This window comes from Panthera uncia (assembly GCF_023721935.1).
Source record: "Panthera uncia isolate 11264 chromosome B2 unlocalized genomic scaffold, Puncia_PCG_1.0 HiC_scaffold_25, whole genome shotgun sequence".
Taxonomy (NCBI): Eukaryota; Metazoa; Chordata; class Mammalia; order Carnivora; family Felidae; genus Panthera; species Panthera uncia.
This window is the reverse complement of record NW_026057581.1, coordinates 25,707,214-25,731,573: the sequence shown is the minus strand read 5'-3', so window position 1 is coordinate 25,731,573 and position 24,360 is coordinate 25,707,214. Positions and strand designations below refer to the sequence as shown.

The 24,360-nt window shown below is 47.2% G+C and overlaps 1 protein-coding gene across 2 annotated transcripts; it reads left to right on the top strand.

Moving 5' to 3' along the window:
* Positions 1–705: 705 nt before the first annotated feature.
* Positions 706–23,912, top strand: FOXF2 (forkhead box F2). 2 transcript variants are annotated; one of them, XR_007453385.1, is made up of 4 exons: positions 706–2,277; positions 5,831–6,096; positions 21,741–21,855; positions 23,654–23,912. XR_007453385.1 is itself a non-coding variant. In XM_049611306.1 (2 exons), exons 1-2 carry the CDS (start codon positions 1,095–1,097, stop codon positions 5,995–5,997), a joined length of 1,350 nt encoding a protein of 449 aa, XP_049467263.1. In that variant the 5' UTR covers positions 706–1,094; the 3' UTR covers positions 5,998–6,745. The 2 variants fall into 2 exon arrangements, 1 of the variants encoding a protein (XP_049467263.1); XM_049611306.1 differs by lacking the exons at positions 21,741–21,855; positions 23,654–23,912 and having other exon boundaries at positions 5,831–6,745.
* The last annotated feature ends 448 nt before the right edge of the window (positions 23,913–24,360 follow it).

The following is a 24,360-nucleotide window of genomic DNA, read 5'->3' as shown; positions in this document are numbered from 1 at the left end:
ATGAAGTTGACAGATGGTGTCAGTGCGGGCACAGGGGGAAGGCAGCTAAGGAGGCTCCCGGCGGGCGGCGAGGGCAGCACCAGCACCAGCGGCCGCACCATTCGGCCCAGGATGAGACAGGAGGAGGATGAGGAGGAGGAGGAGAAGGAGGAAGGAGGAGGGGAAGGAGAAAAGGGGGAGGCGGGAGGGATATGAGGAGGGGGATGAAGACCGGGTGGGGGTGAATGGAGGGAGAGGAGGGCGGAGGAGAGAGCAGAGGGAAAGGAGGAGGAGAACGGAGAGGAGAAGAATGGGTGGGTCCGCTCTGAGGGGTTGGCTGGTTTTGGGGATGAGAGGCAGGGGTGCTGTAAGGGGCAACGAGAAAGAAGATTTCATAAAGTTATAGGTGGTCGAGTTTTGCTGGGGATGGGGGTCGTCTTAGCAAAATGTGAATGAGTCTGTAGTCCTTCTGTTTGAAAGAGGGTGGGTAGGTGAGAGGGAAAGTGGCCGAGAGAAGAATTAAAAGGCCGAGGAGAACCCTGGAGAGAGGGGAGCAAGATAAGAGCTGGAGACTGCAGCCAGGTTGGGAGGGGGGAGGAGTGAGCGTTGAGGCCGAGCGCTCCCTCCCCAAGGCGGCGCGGAGAGTGGAGGGGGCAGGGCGGGGTGGGGGTGGAGGGACGGAGAGAGGGAGGGAGGGCGGCCGGGGGGAGGGCGCGGGAGGGAGGAAGTCTGAGAGACAGAGCGAGGAGCGCTCCTGAAGGGAGACGTCGGGCTCGTCCCCGGGGTCCCTGCCGCGGTCCCAGCTCGCGGGCGCAGCTGCCCTGCGCCGGGCCGCTTTGGTTCCTCGGGACCGGAGGCCGTTGCGCAAGACAAGGGCCCGAGGCTCCGGGAAGGGATGCGCCGGGCGTTGCCTCCGGCCCGCCGCCGCCGCCGCCGCCAGAAGCCCCAGCGGAGCTGAGGGAGGCAACGCCGAAGCTCTGGCTCGCAGTGGCCACCGCTGCAGCCCGAGCGGCGGTCTAGGGCGCTCGCCGGGCTTCTGGGCCGACCCCGTTCCGGCGCCTCCACTCCCGGCCCCGGGCCCGCCCCCGCGGCCCGGCCTGGCTCACGGGTCCCAGATGACCACCGAGGGCGGGCCGCCGCCGCCCCCGCCGCGCCCGCCGCCGGCCCCGCTCCGCCGCGCGTGCAGCCCGGCCCCCGGCGCGCTCCAGGCCGCCTTGATGAGCCCGCCGCCCGCCACCGCCGCCCTGGAGACCACCTCGTCGTCTTCGTCGTCGTCCTCCGCCTCCTGTGCCTCCTCCTCCTCCGCCTCCAACTCGGCCAGCGCCTCCTCGGCAGCCTGCAAGAGCGCGGGCGGCGGCGGCGGCGGCGCGAGCGCGGGGAGCGGGGGCGCCAAGAAGGCGAGCTCGGGGCTGCGGCGGCCAGAGAAGCCTCCCTACTCGTACATCGCGCTCATCGTCATGGCCATACAGAGCTCGCCCAGCAAGCGCCTGACACTCAGCGAGATCTACCAGTTCCTGCAGGCGCGCTTTCCCTTCTTCCGCGGCGCCTACCAGGGCTGGAAGAACTCCGTGCGCCACAATCTCTCTCTCAACGAGTGTTTCATCAAGCTGCCCAAGGGCCTCGGGCGACCCGGCAAGGGTCACTACTGGACCATCGACCCAGCCAGTGAGTTCATGTTCGAGGAAGGCTCGTTCCGCCGCCGGCCGCGCGGCTTCAGGCGGAAATGCCAGGCGCTCAAGCCCATGTACCACCGCGTAGTGAGCGGCTTGGGCTTTGGGGCCTCACTGTTGCCGCAGGGCTTCGACTTCCAGGCGCCCCCATCGGCGCCGCTCGGTTGCCACGGGCAGGGTGGCTACGGCGGCCTCGACATGATGCCCGCGGGCTATGACGCAAGCACAGGCGCCCCGAGCCACGCGCACCCGCACCACCACCATCACCACCACGTCCCGCATATGTCGCCCAACCCGGGCTCCACCTACATGGCCAGTTGCCCTGTGCCCGCCGGGCCTGGGGGCGTCGGCGCGGCTGGGGGTGGCGGCGGAGGGGACTACGGCCCGGACAGCAGCAGCAGCCCAGTGCCCTCGTCCCCAGCAATGGCAAGCGCCATCGAGTGCCACTCTCCCTACACGAGCCCTGCGGCGCACTGGAGCTCGCCCGGCGCCTCGCCTTACCTCAAGCAGCCGCCCTCCCTGACTCCCAGCAGCAACCCCGCGGCCTCTGCAGGCCTGCATTCGAGCATGTCCTCCTACTCGCTGGAGCAGAGCTACCTGCACCAGAACGCCCGCGAGGACCTCTCAGGTAACGCAGTGAGCCGGTAGCGGCCCGCTGGAGGCGTCGCCTCTATCTAAGCTTTCGGGCTCCCAGGCTACTGCAACTTCCAGGGAGTCGCCGAAACCTAGGGGTCTGAAGGCACTGGGAGGAGCGGGTGCTGAGGGGAACGGGAACCTTATCCATCAGGGGGAGAGATTGAGGTCATACTGCCTTCTCTCATAGCTTTGGCCAAGAGCTGGGCCTCCAGAATTTGCACTGCCAAGAGGATGGTGCAAAGTCGCCTGCCTCCCTAGCGTCTCTGGGTGACCCTATGGACTGCAGGTCTCAAGTCTCAGGACCGACTTAGCTTAGAGAGAAAGAATGTTCTTGGGGGAGCCTGGCCAAAGAGCTGTATCTGCTTCCCTTTGTGTGTGACTGTGTTTAGTTTGTTTTGCTGTGCTTTCCTCCCAAAGTAAACGTCAGAAAGGGAGATGTTCTGTATCTTGAGGGTGTGGGTGGGGAGGGGTTGCAACTGGGCAGGAGTCCAGAGGAGGGGAAATGAGGGAAGGGCAGAGAAGAAAGGGGGGGTGGGGAGGGGGAGGGCAGGATCTTTCACAGAAGGGAGGTGTTTCTAGTGGGGAGGGGCAACAGCCTGTTGAGGAGCCCCTTACCTTCCAACACAGAGCACCAACCTTGGTGAGGCCAGTCTTTCCTAGGTCAGAAGGATCTGAGGCCCACATTGTGCCCCCCTCCCCAAGAAATATTTGCCTCTTGGACTTCACTTGTGTTGCTGGTGTAAATTATGTTGGTTGAAGATTATGAAAATTTATTGACTTGCCAAAGGCGATGAAAGGTAGGAGGGGGAGAGATGGGGTGGAGGAGGTAATTTGAATATTTAGCCATATTTACGGGGACAGTGGAGATAAACTCTCTCACATTAACTAACCCCTCTGAAGCATCCACAGCCTGCGGATTAAAATCAGGCTAATTTGCCCATCAAATGGTGCTCTAGCTCACACTTACCTTTCGCCCCACTTAAAAATATGTCACAGGATGATGCATACATATACATGTTTGTGAATCAGTGTACCACAAGAGCTTCAAGGGACACGGAAAGCCCAGAAATGGGCAAAAAGATGGTTCCCTGGACGGTGAAATTTCCCAAATAGGCCTTTTAAATGCGGGTCTCAGAGGTTAACTAAACAAAGACAGTCTCGGCAGGACCACACGGGAGAGGATTTTAGCCTGACTTAACCCACTGAGAGCAGAGTCTTGTTCAATTTTTATGGGAATTTCAACAAGTAACCAATACAGACGACCTTTCCCTCTCTCTCTTTTTTTTAATCCCCTGGGACTGGCTGTCAATCACTGCTCACCCCAGGACGGCGCCCACTCCCCCACTCTCCTGCCCACTTCTCTCCCGCCCTGCCCGCTGCCCTCCTTGCTTTCCCTGTTCTCCCTCTCCACACAGGCTCTACTCACTTTAAACCCAGATTCTGAGGTTTCGCAGCTGCAGTGAGACTGCACTAAAAATTAAAAACAAAAGAACTCAAAAGAAAGAGACTTAGGATTCTTCTTTGAGACCTTCGCCCCACCCAGTACATCGGGGCACACGCACAAGTCCCAGAAATTCGGGGATCCGGAAACAGGACACTTGGAGAACGAAAACGGCGGAACCAAAGCACGCCGGCCTCCCGCAGCGACCTTCCCGGAGAGTCTTGCACGACCTTTGGGCAGAGTTTAGGGATGCTGGGGAGGCCATGGATTGGGCCAAAGCCTACCGGGACGCTTTGCTCCTTCCCTTGTCTTCTGGGTCCGGTCCCTTTCTTCTGTCCGCCCCCCCCCCCCACCGCCCTAGTTGGCAACCTCTAGTCGACAGGAGGTAGGGGCTCAGCAGGAGCAGGCTGGGTTCGAGGACGCCTGGTTAGGAGTGCGCCGCCCGCGGGGCCGCGGGCCACCGAGAGACTAGGGCCTAGCGAGGAGCCGGGAGGCCCAGCAGGGCCGAGACTGTGGGCCAAGAAGATCTCCCCCAGCAGACGCACACGCGCGCGCGCGCGCACACACACACACACACGGCACACCCACCGGGGACCGCGGTCCCACTCCAGACAGGGAGGCCAAGGTCCGCGTGCTCAGGGAGGCCCCGCAGTCCTCGTTAAGTACTGTGAGCCTTTCAAGATGGAGCTAGGGCTTTTATCCCTCACTGATCACATCAAAGAGCTGACGACGGCCTTCGGTCTTAAGGTATGACTTTAGCTCTGGGTCCCGCTATTTTGAGATCATAGAAGTGGCACCGAGAAGTGCTGTAACGTGATGGGTGAAGGCACCTGTGTGTAGAGAACAACAAGCACACACCGGAGCGCAAGGACCTATTGCTGCTTTACGAGAGCAGTGCGGCGCGCCGTTGGCGACAATAGATGTTACCGGGCAACAAACGTAGCCCAAGTCAGGGACCACTTAGCCTGGTGGCTCCGTAAACCCTGGGATGCTGCCAGGCCAAGGCGGTGAGAGCAGGGCGCGAACGCTGCGGGCGGGCGAAAACGGTTTTAACGCACTTGAAAATCGAATCCGGCCCGGCACCAACGTGTGCTTTATGGTGCCATAAGGCACGGGTATCTAGGAAAGACGCGGGTTAAGTGGTCTAATCCAGCCCGGTGCGGAAACAGACCCGATCCGGGAGAAGTCTGGGCCCCGGCGCGCTGCGACACCGCGGGCCAGTGCGCCCCGGGGCCAGGAGGCGCCGAGAAAGCAAAAGCAAAAGTCGGCAGTGGGTTGGCGCCCAACGGCCGGGCTCAGGGCCTCGGCAGAGGAGCGGCCCCAGTGGAGAGGACTGAGAGCCGTCTCGGTCCTCTGCCATCCCGGAACTCTGTCAGGGGCTGCCCGCGCTGCCGGACGTCTGGGTCTGCAGCTGAGCGCTTATGGAAGGACATTATCTGCTCCCTGGAGTCGGGCTTCTCTAGAGGAAGCCTGCGACTTTCAGGACCTACGATGACCTGCACTTTCCTTCCAGGCCCTTTGTCTTGCAAAGGGGTTGTTTTCTGTCACCTCCTTTTGGGACAAAGAATAATCCCTGCTGTGACCTGCTACTCTGACTGGGCCACTTAGTTGGGAAATAAGACAGGAGGCTTGAAACTAGAAGTGGGAGCGACAGTGGCGTTTCTGGGGCAGGGGACTTGGCCTCTGCAGCTGGGGCTTTGGCAGCAAGGTCCAGGAGCCCTGCGTTTAAGGACCCCATCAGAGAGCGTGGGCCAAATGGTTCCCGTGTTGGTGCCCCCCCTGCGATTAAAGCTGTGGTGAGACTCCAGGAATAATGGGGGAATTCAGACACTCTACAACTGGGTTGAGAGGAAGACCGTGCTCTTTGCGGGTAACATCAAAACAAAACATAGTGATGGCAGAGTCCTCCTCGGACTCAGTTTGAAACTTTGAGAAACTTCTGGAGATTGGGTTTGCTCTACCAGTTTTGTTACAATAGACAAAAGGACACATCAACCCCTTTCTCACCCTGAATCAAAATAAGGCATGAGTTAAGTTAAAATTTAAAAAGTGATATGTCCCATCCTCAGACTGTGAAGAGTTTTTCTTTTCTTTCGTCTTTCAGTGGGACTGCCTCGATACCAGCATCACTCTACCCCGGTGTGCGACAGAAAAGATTTTGTCCTCAACTTTAATGGCATTTCTTCTTTCCATCCCTCTGCAAGCGGGCCATATTATCACCATCACCACCACCAGAGCGTCTGCCAGGATATTAAGCCCTGTGTCATGTGAATGGAGGGAAGGAGGCCATGCCAAGGCCGCTCTCGGCTCTCTTCCTCCACAGGGCAGAAGTAACTGAGGTGGACTCCCACAATATGCACGGCGCTAGCTGTAAGTAGCACACCAGTCACTTAGCCAGAATCCCCAGGCCAGCGCTGTTCACGGATACTTGTCTACCATTGGTAGAAGGACAGCCCCTGGTAAAGTAATGCCCCTCATATGAATATGTGCAGGCTCCCAGTGAGGGGGAGAGCCAACTGAGAACTCAACTTCTTAGCAGAGATGGTAAAAAGTTACCACATGAAAAACATAAACATGTAACTCTGGGATCTTCATTACCTTCCGTAATCAGGGTCTGAAAAACGCAAGTTGTGTGTGTGTGTTTTTCTTTGTCTATGAAAATTTTTGTGCTTTTCAAAAAGGCAGTGCTAAGCACAAGACTTCAAGAAAGCCTCATCTTGTTGCCTAGCCAAGTAAGAGAGTTCTGTTTCGCCAAACACTAAGTTTGGATACAGGTGCCAAAGAACATTATTAAGAAAGTATTTAGAAACAATGTGTCTAGTTTAAGAAAGTGGTTTTCAGTATTGTGACAATACAACGTTTTTTTACAAGGTTGTTTTCTACCACCATATTTTAAAGATATTTTTATGATTTTCGTGTATACTCACACTTTGCTTGTATTTTAAAAGAAGGATATATTTGCACTTATGTATACTTTTACAGTTTGCCAAACTATTTTGATGTAAAATTTTTTTCAATAAAATATATATAACAAATAGCTGTTTTAGGGATCTATTTCCTCCACTGGTGTCCTGGGATCACCAGGTTCTCTGCTCTGCCAGCCGGCAATGCAACTCTACACTGTGGGTTTTTTTTTTTTTTCCAAGTTGTATAATTGACGTGGTGTGGGGTCTGTGCCTTGAGTAACACAGGCCAGGTTCTGATTGTGGGTCTTCTCAGGAGAGAAAGAGAAGAAGGAACTTCTTCTGTTCTTTCTTTCCTTCACCCTAGCTCTTTCTGGCTAAACAAAAACCAGAAGGTAAAAGGAACTTAAGAGAAAACCAGGCAAGATAATGAAAAGCAAGAGTCTGATTTGAGGAAACCAAGTTTCATGCCCCTTTTGTTCTCTTTCCTGTGGCCAAGGAGAGTTTTGCCTTTTGCTCTTTGCTCTTCCCCACCAGCAGGCAGTGATGGGGCAGAGTGGAAAGTCACCATCTAGGGCTGGGCTGAGCCTGGGCTCCTGTGAGCTCAGTGGAGGCAAGAAAGGAGTGGTATCCAAAGAATAGGACCAGCTTCCCCTTTTCAAGTCACAGTTTTGTTGATTACATTTTATTGTGGGTGGTGGTCAGATCCTAAAGTATCCAGAGGCAGATGGCTGTGGAGAGGTAATGGGCGTTCTGTGAGCATTCGATCTTTTAATTTCTTTGGAGAGTAACAGAAGCAGGTACTCATCCTCAAAAAAAGGTGTTCTGTGACTGCTGTCTGTCCCCACTCCCAATTCAGAGCCTGGCCAACCCTGCTTACCAGAAGCACTCTCAACCCCCACATATCTCTCCCCTTCCTCCCTTGTCCCCTATGCTCCCCCCTTTCTTTTAACAAGGGATCTCCTTCAGGGATTCCTTCAGAGCCCCTTTCCCTTGCTCCATGTCCCAAGGTTCCCCAACCATGAATGCTAAAGGCAGGGCTGGTAAATCTCTGGATTAAAAAGAGAGAAAATAGGCCAACTAGGCAGCAGGACTTGCTTCTTGTCAGCCCACCCTCCTCTGACCAGTCCTTCAAAGTCATGGCAGTTTCAGTAACAGTCAATCTGAGCCATATCAGAGAGGTTCTCAACCCATGATCAAGCTGCGGATTTTCCTTCCCAACTTGGGTCTGGTGTTTTGCTCTTAGTTTTGTTTTTGCTTTTGCTTTCGAAAACTCACCTTTGTTTCTCATGCCCTAAAAGGTCTTTCTCCCAGTCACCAGGCACTTAATACTACTCAGTAGATATCTCACACAGAAGGTTTTTGTATTCCAAGCAAATTTAAGTCCAAAGACAGTCTCATTAGTAAAACATCTTGTTTTCAAAAGTCTTAACCGTCTTCTTAATCCTTAGGTTTCCTTTCTATATTTTCCAAAATTAATCAGTGATTTAAACATGTCTTTTGTGTCTCCATTATCATATTTGCAGTTAAATAGGGCTTTTTTTCCCTTTTTATACTGAACTACACAAGGGCCTGCTATAAATTATGAAGTCAGTTTCAGAGTTTGCTCCGACCACAGTGCTGTGTTTACATTCCTTCCAAGGCAGCCGGCATGGTCGTAATTTATATCCTAAACACTTGAACGTAACTTGTTTATACAGAGAATGACAAGACCTCAAAGACAAAAACGCTGAGTCTCTCCGGGGTGACTGCTTTGGAAAGGCTAGCGCGCCCCCTAGTGGCACAAGGAGACCCAGGCACGCAATTATTCATGGTTGTTTCAAGCTGTGGAAGAACTTGACCCATTTTGTGCTTTTCCACATCCCTATAGTGTGGAGATGTTGCTCCTATTTACAGATGTGTACTAGGTCATGGCTAGCAGGGTTACACTTCCGTTTTCTGATTTCGGTTCATTTCGCTTTTTTTTTTTTTTTAAGTAAGCTCTACAGACCTAATGTGGGGCTTGAACTCATGACCCTGAGATCAAGAGTTGCATGCTGTATCCACTGAGCTAGCCAGCCTGCCCTCATTTCACTTCTTTTAAACCCGACATCACATGTAAAAACCTGGAATCAATGTTGCAAACACAGGCACAATGGCAATCTTCACTTGGAGGGGTTGATAGACACAGACTGCTGGGCCCACCCCCCAGGTTCTGACTCAGTCTGTCTGGGGAGGGGCTCAAAAGTTTATACTCCTAATAAGTTCCCAGGTGATACTGATGATGTTGGTCTAGAGACCACACTTAGAAAACCACAGGTCTAGGAAGGTAGTCTCACTTACAGATATTTTATAGGTTCAGATGGGTAGGTATTGAAGCTAGTCCATTAATTGTTAAGCAAAGATCTAAAAGGATTTTTTAAAAATAGTTTGTACACCCAAATACCTCTGTGATTCATTACTGGGGAAGTGCAAAGCCTAATTTTGAAAATAGAAACCTGCCCATTTTTATCCAAAGCACTGAGGCCTCTTATTATATTCTAGTAAACTTTGCAGAGAAAAGTCAGGTGGAAACACTAAAGTCTACCTGCTTCAGTAGAGCAGTAAGTTTAGGTACTTACACACACCAGGATGTTGAAATTCTCCAAATGGAAGGAGGTGGTGATTGGAGCAAGTAGGAAAGGAAATCCTTTATTAGTTATAAAATCTTTTAAGGAACACAGAAAAGGCAAAGAAAGGAAGCTGTGATTTCCATATATAGAAGTAGTGATTCCTAGATACAGATGGGTCAGGCAGAACCATAGGTGGGCAGAGAGAAGAGAGAGACAGAAGGAGAGAGAGAGACAGATGGAGGGAGAGGGAGGGAGAAAATAGGGGGGTAAGAAATGGGGTGGGGGAAGAAGGACAGAGAAGGGGGAAAGAATGAGAGGGAGGGATAGAGGAAGGGAAGGAGATAGACAGAAAAGAGAGAGAGAGAGATCTGGAAAGGAGGAGTCTCTGAAAAATATTTCATGAATCCCTGTCCCAAAGCTAGCAAAGCAGCTTTGAAGCTAGACTGCCATCCTCAGAGGCAACTATTATCTCTCCAAGTGTGCAATGCCAAGACATTGACTAAAAGGCCCATGTACTTGTTTTGCTTCGCTTCTGCCTGGATTCTGAGGAAGTAAGTGAATTCTCTAGTTGTGCACGCTCAAGTTTTCTGAACTGCTGCAGCAACTTCTAGAGAATTTAGGGTAATAATCTTGATTTACATTTTAGAAAGTAGAAATCTGATTTCAGGGAAAATTTTTCAGGTGCATAGTATATATATGCCACTGTATGGAATTAAATGGAATCAGCACCTCCTTCCTAAAGGAAAAACTGTCTTGTGGATTCATATATACCTAATTACTGTTCATAATGGGGATTAATTCAAAACAGGCACCAACTTATTTAGAATGGAAATATATTTTAATATATTTTATCAGAACGGAAATATATTTTACCAAACCTGCCTCTATGAAACACTATCTGAGCAAGGAAAAACACCACAGATGTAGACATTGGGCCAGAAAGGGCCACGGCACATGGGTGTCAAGATCATTTGGGAAAAAATGAAAGTCCTGGAAGTGCTTTTGGAGTTCAGGGTGCCCTGAGTCCACAGAAATCCAACTGATAAATATTCAGCTCTCCAGTTCCTGGGGGACTTGTCCAGCCCAGTGTCGATTCACCAGTCCACTTGGCATAGTGTGTGCAGGAAAGAGAGAGAGAAGGTCTGAGAGCAGTGTGGAGGCTATGTCCTCAACAACATCCCCCCCATCCCCCAAATAACACATCTTATTTTCCCAGCTTGCGAGTTGCTGTCTTACAGATAGAAAGAGACCCAGGGAGCCTCGGCCAGAGCTAGTCGGTGGCTTGGGCCCCCAGACTGTACCATGCCACCTCCAAGAACTGGCAGAGCACCTCCAGCATCACAAACTGCTTTGAATTAGATAAGGTTTGGCCCCAGAGTGTGGGTAGAGGAAAACCTCCTCCCCCTCCCTCTCCTGGTGATCACTGGGGTTGCTTTTCATGTGCCACTACCTGAACGCAATCCCTCATCTACAGGGAAAATAATTAATCCCCCATCACTGGATGCTCTGGCTGTTGTCATTTGGACTTTATCTAGGACATTTCATTCCCATTTCCTAAGCACTTCTCCACGGTGCCCCTCTCATGGCCCATGAGGCTGTCTTTGTCATCTTTGCTTTGTTTTTTATTATAGAGGAGATGGAGGCAAGGCCCAGGAACAGCATCTGGCAGTGGGTAATGAGGCAGCTGGTGTGCATCCCCTTCTTTGGGGGGCAATTCAGTGTGCAGAGCCTCATGCTCTGCTCTATCTACATGAACTCATGTCATCCAGGCTCCCCTTAATCTGTTCACCTCAGCACTAAGCAGACTGAGGCATCAGTAAATCATGAGTGGATGAGCCACAGGATGATGTATGCCAATGGCTAGTCTTCAAGATGAAGGAGAGAAGCTGCTATTAGGAAAGAATCACTTTAATGGATTGAAACACTAGTTACTAGGTAACTAGGCCAGTACTTAGTGTCTGAATAGGGATTCCCAAGATATCAAATCAGCTGACATGCTCCCATGTTGGGAGTTCAGCAATTACTTGAGGAAGCATTTGTACACTCCACAGTGGGTCACAGCCCAAGTGCCTGGTAGAGGGACACAGAGAGCTTTGAAAACCACTCATGGCCATTCCATCACCCACCCAGCCAGCTGAGTTGGCTCCTAGGGAGGGGGACCTGAGCCGCAGTGTTCTTAAAAGTTCCCCATGGTGCTTTTACTCTTCTGGCCAAGATTGACAACCGCAATTGAAGATTACCTTGTTTACATATTACAGAAATCCTTTGCGGAAGGTGTTATCAACACAATCTTGTTGGTTTGCAGATGAGAAAAGGCCAGCCCAGCCATTTAGCTGGTGTCTACACTGGCTCCTCTGTCTATAAAGCGTGTGTCCTACAGCTTTGGCAAATCAGATGCCCCAACTTGTCCCACACAGTCACATAGAATCTCTGGGTGGGACTGAAGTGTCAGGAGCCTTGAAAACTCCCCAGGTGAAGCCCTACTCTATCTTCCTGCACACTGGGCTGAATGGCAGGTCTGGCCTCAGACTCTTCCTTTGTGTTCAGGGAAGACCTACAGGGAAGGAAAGCACAGGCCAGCACAGCCATGAGGTGTAACTTCACAGTAATCACTTACTAAGGTTCTTTTCCAGAAGAAAAGTTGAGTTGGGGGAAGGCAATGAGTTGGGAAGGAGACACGTGAAAGGACAAGCAAGGAATGTTAGAGCCCTCACCCCTCTCTCAGGGCTACTGGAACTGGCCAACTGGGGCTGTGCAGAATCACAGCATCACTCAGCATGTCACTGCAATTAGGACATCTAGGTGATAAAACAGGGTTTCACCTGCTCAGGGCTTCCTACAGGGCAGTTGTCAATATTGTAATTGGATGGTGATAGTGAAGGTAATGATGTGCAGTCCCTAGCCCCTGTGCACTAAGACTAGTAGTCCAGCCATAGTGTCAGATAGGAGATACCCCTCTCTGTGACTGGGGACAAGGTCAAGTGCATCAGAGCCATTGCTTAAAGAAAACACACATGGGCAGACATGCACGCAAACACAGGGGACACAGACACACAGACACATGAACACAGACACACAATCTTCTATTCAGTTGTGATTTAACTCCAAGTAAGGAAAGGTTGACATTTTATCACACCTGCCATCTTTCCAAGTCTCCGAGTTGACTACAACTATGTAATATTCACCTTCTGAGGTTTCTTTTTGCTAATGTCAGGACTTTCTCCTCCTTTAATTCCAGAAGTGTAAAGAACAGGCTATGTTAAATTAAATGGTGACTTTTGTTTTCAAAGACCAAACTGAGCCTCACCCCAGTCATAAACAAGGTTCAAACCAGGCATAGTACAATGTTGTCCAAGGAGCAGCAGCTTCCCGGAGCAGCAGCACAACAACATATAGTTATTTATGGCATGGTGCTTGAAGGGTGCTTTAGTTTTTCCTCCAAGTGGTGAGGTCCCAGTGGGCTCTGATTCTGTCAGCCTCTGAACACTGGATGTATCCTTACAATGATAAGAACTGGGGTGGTGAGCAAGAGAGATACCCTCTTCCTTTTGGATGGTCCCTTCTTTACGGGCAAGTCTCAAGTCTCCAGAGGAACCAGACAGGTGACCAGCAGGAAGTCCTCAACTAGATGTGAATCAATCAATGAATGTCTGAGCCAGGAACACATGAAAGACGGCACACCAGCTTTGGGTCTTCACTAGCAGAGATATAGACAAATGAATGCCCATGAACAGTCCACTCCAAGCTGTAGGGGCAAAACCCTGTTCTTTATCATGACCTGAAAACATCTCCCACAGAGAGTACATACGCTAAAGAAAATGTCTTTCCAAACAGCATACCCTGTTCACTGAGCATAGGGGTATATGAAGAGCAGAGATGTCAGCGGCAGGCAGAGCTGAGTGCTCCAAAATCTTAACCCTGCCACTTACTGTATTACTTCAGTTTGTGGTGGCTCAGTTTCCTAAACTGGGCAAGGTGGGTACTGATACCAACCTTAAATATTGATGGGATGATTAAAAGGCTACAAAGCAGTTAGTTCCTGGCATAATGTAGGTGGTGAAGATATAGTTCCTCAGTCTTCTACAAGCATAGGAGCAGGGCATGGGAAAGCTGCAGAAGGCCTGATGTCACTTTATGTATAAACCGTGTCCCAACTAAGTCCTAAATGGAGAAGAAATGTTGCTGTTATCAGTGTATGCAGACGGAGGAATTGAGCACAGGACAGTTTTAAGTATTATAAGTATAATTTTACTAAGGCTACCATAACAAAGTACCAAAAATTGGGTGAATTAAGCAATAGGAGGTCATTGTTTCTTTCTCTCAGTCTCAGAAGCCAAAAGTCCAAAATCAAGGTGTGAGCAGGGTTGGGTTCTTCTGAAGCCTCTCTCCTTGGCTTGTAGATGACCATCTCTGCCCTGTGTCTTCATGTCATCTTCCTTGTGTGTCTGTCCCTGTACCCAAAACTCCCTTTTATAAGTACACCAGTCATTTTGGATTGGCACCCACCCTAATGACCTCACTTTAACTTGACTACCTCTGTAAAGACCCTATCTCCAAATAAGGTCACTAGGAGTTAGGACTCTAACATGTCTTTTTTTGGGGAACACAATTTTCAGCCCATAATAAATATAAACCAAGCTCACAGCTGAACACAAATACACTTGACTTATTAAGGTTCCAAAACCAGGGCCTTCTCCACTGCCCAAGACAACTTAGAATAAGCAAGCTCTCTGAAGAATGCTCATGATAGCTGGGCCACTGAAGCAGGCCTTCTCTCCATCTACTGCCTTGAGTGTTGAGTGGCCCGGAAGCTAGATTTTGTTTCCTTCAGCTAGAAAATACTCGATAGCCAGCATGTAAGAGAGCCTTAGCCCCTGGCTAGTCTGCATTTTCTTGGGCAAAGCCTCCAAAGTGCTCAGAAATGGGCCCTACAAAGATCATACCTCCCAAAAGAGAAAGAAGATCAGGAAAAAAGATTTTTTCCCTTTTTTAACTGGAGAAGAGGTAGTATTATGAACACAGTATTATGATCATTCAGTGTTAGGAGAAGCAGCTCTGCTGGGTTACTGGATACTCAGATTCTCTGCTGACCAGCATGTATAATCTATCAATCTTTAAAGTAGTCTTACAGGGTTTGCATTACTAAACCCATTTCCTAGATGAGCAAACTCATTCACCAGCACAGAGCTAGTAACTAGGAGGGCTGAAACCCCAACTGAACCCATCTGCCTGCACACATCTGAATTGGGAATTAGGGAAAGGAAGGAATTACAGCTGCAGTTGAGGAGGCTTTGCTTAAGGAAAGGCATGTCCAGTATTCCAGGGTGTCCACAATGCCGACCATAGCAATGCATGAGATGTCAGGGTATTTGTCCAAGAAGCTCATAAGTTGCACAAGGCACAGCCCACACTATAGCAGACATCCCCATCCTCATCCCACATGAAGGAACAGACCCCTGATGAGGCCAGGCAAAGGCAGTGGGGCTTCCAGGACTCCTACCCTTTTTCCTAAGGGCCCAGGTGAGAACCATCTGCACAGCCCCCATACCTCACACCATTGGTGGTTGCATGGTTCTCTGGGATCCCACAGTGAGCAGCCTGATCTGCCCTCAGACCAACTTCCCACCCTGGGTATAAGCTGGTTCTGCCCAAGAAAAAGCAGCACTCTTAGTCCTGTTAAGAGGTGAGTTGGAAGGTGTGTGCCAGTCTGAAAAGGGACTTCAGGAAAGCATGGAGAAGAGGAAAGCCAGCTCTCAACATCTAGGATGACTCTGATCCAGACTGACTCTGACATAAGGATCCAAACTCTATTCCCACGAGATCATTGCCACCAACCTGTCCTCCAGTGAACTAAAAGTCCCCTGCAGGCTTGGGGCACACAAGATCTGTCCTCAGGGGGAGCCTGGGGAGCAGGAGGGAAGCTCAGCACTTGCTGGGATTGCAGTTTCCCCATCCTCCCCTCTCCTGATGGCTCTTTGTTTCTCAGACCATAGCGGAGGCTGAGTCACTGAGGGATTTTAATTTGGAAAACAAGATTACAAAAGAAAGAAAGAAACCATGATTCTATTAACAATTATATGCAGAACAAGACCAAAGTTACAACTTTCATTTTTTTCCCTCCAAATTTGGTGCTGACTTTAGATGAGGCTTTCCAGAATTTCAAAGCAGGCTCTATTCTCATGGAACAAGAGTCAACTACAAGAGAAACAGAAGGTTTGGTTCTAGGACTTTTATTTCCTTTAACATCAAGGCCCTGATGAAAATGTGAAACCTGATTTAACTGTTGGGGACAGGAGAGAGCTTGAAGACGCTTTTTAGAAGGAACCAGGGCACAGGGATATTGTAAGAAAAAGGTATAGAAAGCCTGAAAGCAAATGTAGGGAGAAAAGAACTGATAGGCATGTTCAAATTCTCAAGGCCACCCCAGCTTGTTATTTTGGACCCTGGAGGAAGGGTGGGAGATTGGGACCCTCATCCAACTAACTTGAAGACCACCCTGCATTCTTGCCTTTGCAGTTTTTAAAAGCAGCCCCTGCATCTCAGGGCAGAAGCCCAGCGCGGGGTGGGCGGCAAGCTTTGTTGTCCTGTCTTCCTGCCAGTCCTCTTCCTAGCCGAGCCCCTGAGCTGCCTCTGTCACTGCCTTGTTTGATATTTTCAAATCCGGCCTGAGGCAGATGATGGGGCCACAGGAGGAGAATCCTTCAGGGTGTCTTGTTTGGTTTGGAAATATTTAAATGTCTGCTGCATTTCCTCGGAGAGGGGAAACGTCAGGGCCTGTGGGAGAGCCCTGCACTCTGGCCGCAGCCCTGCAGGGACCCCAGCTCCTCTGCCCCTGACCTGGGACTGAATCCCGGGGGCCCCCTCCCTCCACTCCCATTCGGAGCACCATGAGAAACTCAAGACAGTCCAGACATTCCCCACAACCTGTTTACAGTCAAGTGACTCAGTCCGTCACTCTTCTAAAGCCAATGTAGCAATTGTCCATGATTACAGAAACGTTCTCGGCTCCTGGAAAAATCGCCAACACATTATTAACCTCCGCAATGAGACACATGTTTTCCATAGATTTAACTGCTAGTGGCCACCACAGACGAACATAGCCTTTTAGAATGAAAAGCGTGTAATTAAGACATAATCTATTCTGCTTTGTAATATATGAAGCAGTAAATGGCTACAAAGATTGATTGAATTCTTCAGCTTCCCTTTGGCACGTAAGCACCTTCAAAGCTCTTGGCACCCTGTGTGCTCTAAAGGCAGCAGTGATTGTCACTACTTCACAGCCTATGGGGAGTGTGGACTTAACAGCAAAATGCCTGCCTCTTACTAGGATTCTGGGACCATAATAGTGCTCGATCTGTGATTTACACTAACGCCCATCTTTGGAACACAGCTAGATTGACAGAAGAACGTGGGAAAGCAGGATATGATACTGATTAACTGATATGGAGTGGGCTTTGCTCAGTCAAAATATTGATGGAGGCAAGGACTTGTGGTAAAAGGAGATTTGATTGTATAAACACACAGCTCACCATTGAAGCTTCCTGCACCAGGCGCAGTGCCTGCCTTTCAGGGATAAAAAGCACAGCATGGTTTTTTTCATGTTGTCAGGAGTTTTCTGAGGTCTGTCTTTGACAGGTTAAAAAACTGAACACTTTTTACTTTGTACCACTCCACATGAGGGAAAATCCAATCACTTTATGTTGCTCTGTGCAGAGTCAACATGGCCTGAGGCTGATCGTCCAAGTATATGGATCTGCCCCTCATGGGCAATTTAGAGTCTGCACGAAGGTTCTTGTCAGAGAATCAAACCTTAATCTCTGCTGTTCAAGTCTTATCAAAAGCTAGTTTTTAAGAAATAACATTCATGAGAGATTACCCAAAGATATGCAGTCCATCTTTTCTACATTCCATCCTAAGTGCACCAGCCCAGCAGAGAACCGAGGATTTAGGAAAGAACTTCTGACTCACGTAGAGTTGCCCTTGTGAGTGGCACTTGGGTGTTAGGCTGAAGCCCACGATGAGGGACGTTAGAACAAACAGCTATTTCATTTTCTCTAATGTATTTACTGGGAAAGTTGTTAAGGGCACTTTCTGTTCCTTCTGGGCATCCTGTAAACACCCATTTGCTTCTAATCTATGAACTTCAAATCACATAAGTGATCACATCTCATTCTTAGCTCTGGTCACAGAAAACTTTCTGAACTCGACCCCCACTCTCTCACCCCCCCCCCCCCCCCCGCTCCCGCCAATGACTCTAGAACTCTCCTTGGTATGCCTCTTTCATGCTGGCCCTACGTGCCTTCCCTCGCCCCCGACTTCCTCTCTTCTGTTAAATATATCTCTGCAAGCCGCCTAAACCTTTCTCTCTTTTTCTCCCTCCGTATCTTGGAATGCATTTGCTTCACTTTTTAGTGTTTTTATTTGTTATTTTATGTTCTAAATTTTATTTTATTCTTTAATGACCAAACGCACATCATAGACATTCAATAGGCCACTAGCTAGAAACAGAAAACTAAACCTCCCTCTTTTCACTGCCCCTGCATGGCAGAGGTCTTCCATCTCTGTGTGTCTCAGAGATAGTCTACACATATACAAGCATATATATGTGAATGAACTTAACGTCCTCATAATAATTTCAATATGTACTGAAACTAAGTAAGAATTTTTCCAACTTCCAGTTGGTTATTTCCTTTATATTCTTATGCACTTACTGATAAGACCTTAGAGGTCTTGCTGAAAAAAGCTGCGAATCTCCTTAAACACACACACATGCACTCACAAATCACTTTTTTAGTGTGTAGAAATGAGTAAAAGTTTTTCTGCCTGAACTGTTACCCAAGCAAGATTCAAAATCTAGAAAGAGAAGAGAGGAGCAGGAAGCCAAGGAATTCCAACCGCTGGTGTAACCTACTGCAGGTGAAGGCAGATCACAAAAGTGCTTCCACCTCTAAAAGTTTAGTGAGGTTTCCAGAACTAACAGAGGAAGTACAAGGACATTTGCAGCCTGCTGTGTCCCCTTGGGATGCTGGCTCCCATCCTCAGGGACCAGACCAGAATAGTGCAGCAATCTGTGTAGCCGCTTGTGTCCATGTGGTCCAAGGGGAATGCGCTATGGGAGGGAAACCTCAAGTCATCGGTTTTGGAACTTCAAACACGATCTTGTGGCTTTGGGTTTTCTTACAAGAATCAGAAAAGTAAATACACTTTGTTTATATGTAGATGCAGAAACCCTCGAACTGCATTATAAAATGGCAATCTCAGGAGGGTGTGGGGGGTGTAACAACAAGCCCCCTCTCTGTGCCCAGCAGCTGCTGGGAGGAGCTCTGAGTCATCACAGTTACCATTCAGGTGAGCCGGGACAACATTCCTCACTCTACCCTCTTAGAAAATAACAAACAAATCTACCCAGGACTGAAGAGAGAAAAGCTCTCCAGGGTGGACCAAGTAGCCAAGGTCCCAGGCAAGTTGACTGCCTCCAAGTGGAGACAAGATGCTGTTGTTCTAACTGTTGTGCTTTAGAGAAAACAGACGTTCCTGTGTGGTTGCTGACTGGGGTGTGTGTAAGGGGCAGTATGAAAAGAGCCAACCTGGGTGGCTCAGTTGGTTGAGTGACCAACTTTGGCTCAGGTCATGATCTCATGGTTCGTGAGTTTGAGCCCCACATAGGGCTCTCTGCTGTCAGCACAGAGCCCACTTTGGATCCCCTGTCCCCCGCTCTCTGCCCCTTCCCCACCCTTTCCTGCTCTCCTCTCAAAATAAATAAACTTAAAAAAAAGAGCCCAAGTACCTATAATATAGCAGTCAGTTTATATTTATTACCTCATTTAGTCCCCAGTTAGCTTTATGAAACAGACCTCCTGTTATTTTAATAAAAGGACATGAGGTTAACACTGATGAAGTGACCCATCTGAGGTCATACAACAAGATATTAGAGGGACAGAAGAGGAAACCTGGCTCTGTGCTTTGGTTTTGAAAGTTGCCCATTGCCTTTTGGCATCCAGCAAAGGGACACACTTTTCCCAACTTAGAAGTCCCTTCTGAGATCTTTGAAGACAAAACTTTGAACCCTTCTGGCAAAATCCAAAGATTTCAGAAGGTCTACAGCAGTGGTACAATTTGGGGACCCAGGGGACAGTTGACCATCTTTGAAGATAGTTTTCATTGTCACAGTGCAGGGGAGGGTATTTGCTAATGTTGTCTAGTGAGTAGAGGCCAGGGATGCTTCAAAACATCCTGTGTACTCAGGACTTCACCACAACAAGGAATCATTTGCCTCAACATATCATACAGATTGACAGAAGCTGAGAAACACTGGTCTATTGGTATAAAAAAGTCAATCAAACCTTAAAACTGATTCAACACTTTTTAAGAAGTGTTACAGATCTTTGTTGTTGTTGTTGTTGTTTATTTATTTATTTGGAGAGAGAAAGCGAGGTGCAGAGATTGGAAGAGAGAGAATACCAAACAGGGTCTGCGCTGTCAGTGCAGAGCCTCTGTGGGAGCTTAATCTCACGAACCATGAGATCATGACCTGAGCTGAAATCAAGGGTCAGAGGCTCAACCGACTGAGTGACCCAGGCACCCCGGAAGAGTTATAGATCTTTAAGGAGAGCATGCTTTTTTGAAGCCGCATTGTATCTTCCTAATTAAATGTTCTGTGTGTTTGGGTTATTGATGTTAGTTCCTATCACTGAAGATCTCATTGCCCAAACAAGTGTCTTCTCAATAAAATTACCTAAAGAAACATTCCTTGTTTTGCTACAAATTTATACAATACATGAATGTGAGGCTTCACATGAATATGGATGCCAACAGGAAAGGATCCACGCTATATAGCAGGAGAAAGGATGGGATACTTCAGCAAAACCACAGGGCACTTTTTAAAAGTATAATTGACATGCAATTTTTTATTACTTTCAAGTGTACAACATAATGATTTTATATTTACATTACCTTATGAAATGATCACCATTATAAGTGTAGTTACCATCTGTCACTGTAAAAAAGTTTTACAGTATTATTGACTATATTCCCTATGCTATGCTTTACATCCCCATATCTTTTATACATCCTCATATATTTTATAGCTGGAAGATTATATAGCTTAATCCCCTTCACTTATTTTGCCCATCTTCCACCCCCGACTCTAGCAACCACCACTTTGTTTTTTGTATTTGAGTCTGTTTCTGTTTGGGGATTTTTGTTCATTCATTTTGCTTTTTAGATTCCACATATAAGTGAAATCATATGGTATTTGTCTTTCTCTGTCAGACTTATTTCACCTTTATGCAAAATTTCATTATTTTTTATGGCTAAGTAATATTCCTCTGTGTGTGTGTGTATGTGTGTGCATGTGTTTAGCACATCTTCTTTATCCCTTAATCTATAGATGAACACTTAAGTTGCTTCCATATCTTGGCTATTGTAAATAATGCTGCAATGAACATAGAGGTGCATATGTCTTTTCAAATTAATGTTTTCACTTTCTTTGGATAAATACCCAGTAGTGGAATTTCTGGATCATATGGTAGTTCTATTTTTAATTTTTTAAGGAAACTCCATACCATTTTCCATAGTGGCTGCACCAGTTTACATTCCCACCAACAGTGTCTGAGGGTTCCCTTTTCACCACATCCTTACCAGCGTTTGTTATTTTTGTCTTTTTGATAATAGCCATTCTGACAGGTGTGAGGTGATATCTCATTATGGTTTTCATTTGGGCCTCTCTCATTTGAGTTTTTAAATAATGAGTCATATGAGTTTTCAACAGATTTTTAATGTTAATCCTTTATCAGATATATTATTTGCAAATATATTCTATCCTTCAGTAGGTTGCCTTTTTGTTTTCTTCATAATTTCCTTCATTGTTCAGAAGCTTTTTAGTCAGAGCACTTCTTGTGCATGAAGCATAGTGACTTTGAACATATAAAAACCTCAAATAATAGCAATTTTTAGGGACTCTTCATGAAATGATTCTCCCAGAGTTCCCTGAGTTTATCATGGATTTTAACATCATTTCGATGGCAGCTAGTTTATCGTCATTTCACATGATTTCACATCTATCTCAGACACAGATGCAGCTCTGGCAAAACAAACCCACAGAGGACTCGAACGGAGTCCAGCATAGTGACGGCTCATCCTCCCCCAGATGAAAAAGGAGATGTTTGTAACGTGGCTGCTTCCCCGCCTCTTCACTCCAGGGCATTCCTACATCTGGCAATACTAGAAACCACAAGTCAAACACAGAATAACTCAACTAGCTAACAAAGAGATGATCAAGAAAGCCTTTGGCAATCTAAATTGCTATCATTTCGTTTCTCTTCCTACTTTTCCGTTTTAAAGTTTTTACCAATTCTGGAAGCACCATTTGACTAAGAAGAATGTGCACAGATTAATTCTTAAACCGATAACCTAAGTTCCTCAAAAGCTATTGTTTTTCATTCATTGCTGTAACAAAAAAATGAAACATTATTAACATTTGAAAAAAGAAAACAAATAATCTATAATCCCACATTTCCAGAAATGTAAACAATAGACACAGAGGGAGTGAGGAGGGCAGAAATGGATCCACAAACTGCAGCAGGCATGACCTTTGAAAAGCCATACTCAGCTGGAGCCATTTGTGGAGAGACAAGGTATGTTGGTTTTCCACAAACCTAGATTATTATGTAAAATATCTCAAATTTTAAATATTGACTCGTATGTTTTAAGCACTGTGCCAGTTAAGCAAAACACATCTGCAGGTTAAAATTCAAGTAACAGGTTACCAGTTTGAAACCTTTGGTACATAATTTTGCATCTAAACAAAAGGTGAACAGAAGAAACTCCATGTGAGTTTATATATTTTTGCAATTGTAATAATTAGAACACATTTGAAAGAATATTCTCCATAATATTTAAGGGACATAGGCCTCTGAACTTGAGAAAATATTGAAATATTAATGAAGCAAAAGAAGGATGTTGGTGAAAGTCCTTATTTTTATCAGTAAAACATGTCTTGGTCCACCACATTTGCACGCATATAAATTAGAACTCATCTTTACTGAGAGAAATCTACCAGTAATATAAGTGTGTATCAATTGAGGATGAAACTGGGCAGATTCTTGGACAAGCAATGAAGTCACTATAACACCCTAGGGCCAGGGTTCCTGGTGCCAACACATGTGGAAGGAATATTTCTGAAGGATTATTAAATTATTAAAAATATGAAATAGTTCGTTTTCAATGCTGAATCCAAATGAATTAATTTGTAGTCCACATCATAAGTGGATGTAACTGTGGAGTATTGCACACGCACTTCTGTAAAGAGATTTCCATCTTTACAGTAAGGGGAAAAAGATTGGCCACTTCAAGCACCCACAATAGAGGGTATCCACCATAACCTGGAAATATGAGTTTATTTATTCATAAGTTGAGTTCACTCAAGTGCTAATGTTTATTTACTGATTACTCTTTCAGCATCCTAGACCCCGGGAATATAAAGATAAACAAAATTGTCGTAGTCCTTGCCCTCATAAAGCACATGGCCTGGTAGAGGAGACGTATAACAAATACAAGTATCTAAATGCCCATAGAATTGTAAAGAAGTAGTAATGCCCATGTGTTCTGCCTTGTGTAAGCAATCTGAAAATCAATGGGGGAAAAATGACAACCAACTATTGGGGCTGTGATTTGTACCTGATCCACAACCCAGAATTCTTGCCTGAAGCTATTAAAGGCATAACAGTTCTTTAGGGGGGAAACCTTGAAAGTATGAAGGTGAAAAGTGTTATTTGAATTACTTAGATGCTGTCATTAAAATTATACCATTATACCTTTGAAACAAGTAATTCACTACCATGTGAGACAGAACTAGGATACCCTAATCAGATGCTATCAGGGATGATTATTATTCATAGCAATAACTTGTACATTGAGGGTGAGGAGGCAGAGTCACTCTTGCTGCTGGCTCTGGTAAACCCAAATGTAGACTGGCATTTTACTGCTATTCCCTGAAGGAGACCATCCCCCACCCCTAGACTCACTCTAAGATGAGGAAACCTTGATCCACCCCCCCAGACGATTTATTAAGTATTTGTTCTTCTGAGGCAATTTCCTCTTGAGCTTATGACCCACCATCACCAAAAATGATTTGCTATTGAAGACATACAGACAACCAACCCTTGACTATAAAACAGGAGTTTCACCAAATAAAGATTTATTTTTGTTTCCTGCTGTGCAGGCTTTGAGTAAGGATTGCCCATGAGGTGTTACAGAGTGTGAGACCAGCAAAGTGCCCTAAGGCTAACTCCAGGCGTGAGAAGGACTAAAATTCAAAGTTCTTTCTACAATTCCCTTCCATCTATTTTATGAATGGAGGTGAGAATCAGGCTGTGTGGTTTTCACAGGCAACAGTGAACTTAAATAAGAATCTAGCTATGCTTCCTCCCTCAGCTGTTTGATTGCCAATCACAATACGGTTCTAGCAAGGCGGCCAGAAAACATGCAAATTACCACTTTTTGGTGCTCCTTCTCAAGACCCACAGCCCAGCTGGTGGAACAAGAAGACTGAGTATAAAACACTGACAGTTGCCTTCAGTGATTCACATGCACATATCTACAGTGTGTAAGTTCTTTCCATGAAGCTGCATGGAGGCTGTGTTTGCAGTGGGAAAACCAAAGACTCGACTGTCCTTATTCCCTCATCAGTACAATGTTTGTAAAACATGCTTTGTGAAGATTAAATAAGATCATTCGAGTCAAATGTTTCAAATATATCCTGGCACATAGTAAATGCTAAATAAGTTTAGCAATGATTGTGGTTTCCTGCTCACCTTTCACTGGCCACTCATTTAACATTTCTGGGCCTCTCCTCCTCAAAAGCAGAAATTGGGCAAGGTGATATCTAAATTTCTTCCTGGCTTTAAAACTCAGTATCAGAGGGGCACCTGGGTGGCTCAGTCGGTTAAGCGTCCGACTTCGGCTCAGGTCATGATCTCGTGGTTTGTGAGCTCCAGCCCCGTGTAGGGCTCTGTGCTGACAGCTCAGAGCCTGGAGCCTGCTTCGGATTCTGTGTCTCCCTTTCTCTCTGCCCTTCCCCCACTCACACTGTCTCTCTCTTCTTCAAAAATAAATAAACATTAAAAAAATAAAAAAACCCT

Coding starts and splice junctions, on each gene's coding strand:
- FOXF2 (XM_049611306.1), top strand. CDS start 1,095: ATGACCACCGAGGGCGGGCCGCCGCCGCCCCCGCCGCGCCCGCCGCCG. Junction 2,278..5,830: donor CGCCCGCGAGGACCTCTCAG/GTAACGCAGTGA, acceptor TTCGTCTTTCAG/TGGGACTGCCTCGATACCAG.